The following is a 1,726-nucleotide window of genomic DNA, read 5'->3' on the forward strand; positions in this document are numbered from 1 at the left end:
GAGAAAGAGTAATTGAGGGGATTTGAGAGGATTTGAAAATAAATTATTTTGTTATTTATTTGAGTCAATTTGGAGGTAAGTGAGAATGAATTTGGAAGTAAAGATTCTCAGAATTAGTGTAGGATTTGATTGACGTGACAGATTAAAAAAATTTACTTCCAAATCTAATCTCATTTACCTCCAAATTCATTCAAATAATCAACAAAAAAATTTATTTTCAAATTCTTTCAAATCCCCTCAATTATTCTCTCACAAATCCACTCAAGTGAATAAGACCTATAGGATGCACGAGGAATGTTTCTGTTTAGATAAGAATATGAAAAGGTTTTGTATTTAAATTAAAACTATAATCAAATAAATGAATGGCAACAGTTTAAATCAATACCATGGCAGGAAAAAAAATGAATAAATTAAAGTTAACGTATCAAAAAATGAACTACTTATTCATTGTTTGGAAAAGTCTGATAATGAAAAATGAAGTCTGAATCTGAACACCATGAATGTACTATGAATTGAGTTTGAGGAATCCCAGAAAGGCGAACAGTCATCCTCCATGGAAGACGAAACAGAGAAACAGAAGAAGCACTTAGCAATGGTGGAAAGGCTTTCGAAGCGCCCCCAAAGCCGTTCAACAAAGCCCGAATCTTCAACAGAATCTACCTCCTCCGTCCTCTCACACTTCTCCCAACTGAAAACCTCCATAGAGTTCCAACTCCAACAATCCCAATCTCTTTCCTCCGATCCACCAAACCTCAAACTCCATTTCCAGAACATCTCCGAATCAATCTCCGATTTGGAAAAACTCGTCGCCCAAAACTCCTACCTCCTACCCTCTTACGACGTCCGAACCTCCCTCAAAACCGTCTCCGACCTAAGACAATCCCTCCAAAACCTCACCAACCAACTCATCCCCAAAACCAGATTCTCCTTCAAGAATAAACCCACCAAGAAGGACCCCAAGGACACTGCCATTCCGCAACCCAAACAACCCCCTCAACCCTCCATTCCCGACACGCGCCTCGCCACGCGCGAATCTCCCGGCTTCAGAAACAAAGTTGGTGAGGTTTTAGTCGCCGAGTTCAGGGGCTCCGAGGTAGGGGAATTCGCCGTTTCGGATCTCGATTCCTGCGAAGTGAGGATAATAGGTTCCGTTAGGGCGCTTTTTGTACACCGGTTGAAGAATTGTAGGGTTTACGTGGGGCCCGTGACTGGCTCTGTTCTTATTGAGGAAGCTGAGGGTTGCGTCTTCGTGATGGCGTCTCATCAGATTCGGATTCACTCTGCCAGAAAAAGCGATTTCTACCTTAGGGTTAGGAGTAAGCCAATAATTGAGGACAGTAACGGCGTGAGGTTTGCGCCGTATTGTTTGAGTTACTCAGGGATCGAGGAGGATCTTCGCAGCGCCGGTCTCGACACCGAGACCGGGAATTGGGAAAATGTGGATGATTTCCGGTGGCTGCGGGCGGTGCAGTCTCCGAATTGGTCGGTTTTGCCGGAGAGTGAAAGGGTTGGGATTGTTGATGTATCGAATTTGAAAAATGGGGATGAGGAAATTTGATCCGAGTCTCAGCATTGTTCCTTTTATGTGTGATTGAGTCTTGGTATGTTCCTTTATCGGAATTTGATGTTGAGATAAGCTGATTTTGGTTTCAATAGTGCAATCAATTGAAATGGTTTTGGACATGTTTAATTTCGGTGTAGGAATGAATTTTCTGTGTTGCTTCCA

At 42.4% G+C, this 1,726-nt stretch overlaps 1 protein-coding gene across 1 annotated transcript; it reads left to right on the forward strand.

Moving 5' to 3' along the window:
* The first annotated feature begins 442 nt into the window (after positions 1–442).
* LOC148205502 (tubulin-folding cofactor C-like) lies at positions 443–1,726 on the forward strand. Its single transcript, XM_088103389.1, has one exon. It carries the CDS (start codon positions 554–556, stop codon positions 1,556–1,558), a length of 1,005 nt encoding a protein of 334 aa, XP_087959515.1. The 5' UTR covers positions 443–553; the 3' UTR covers positions 1,559–1,726.

The sequence above is a fragment of the Vigna umbellata genome, chromosome 1 (assembly GCF_029865625.1).
Source record: "Vigna umbellata cultivar VRB3 chromosome 1, Vumbellata_1.0, whole genome shotgun sequence".
NCBI lineage: Eukaryota > Viridiplantae > Streptophyta > Magnoliopsida > Fabales > Fabaceae > Vigna > Vigna umbellata.

Bases quoted from the DNA above. Each gene is read 5' to 3' on its own strand.
- LOC148205502 (XM_088103389.1), top strand. From the start codon at position 554: ATGGAAGACGAAACAGAGAAACAGAAGAAGCACTTAGCAATGGTGGAA.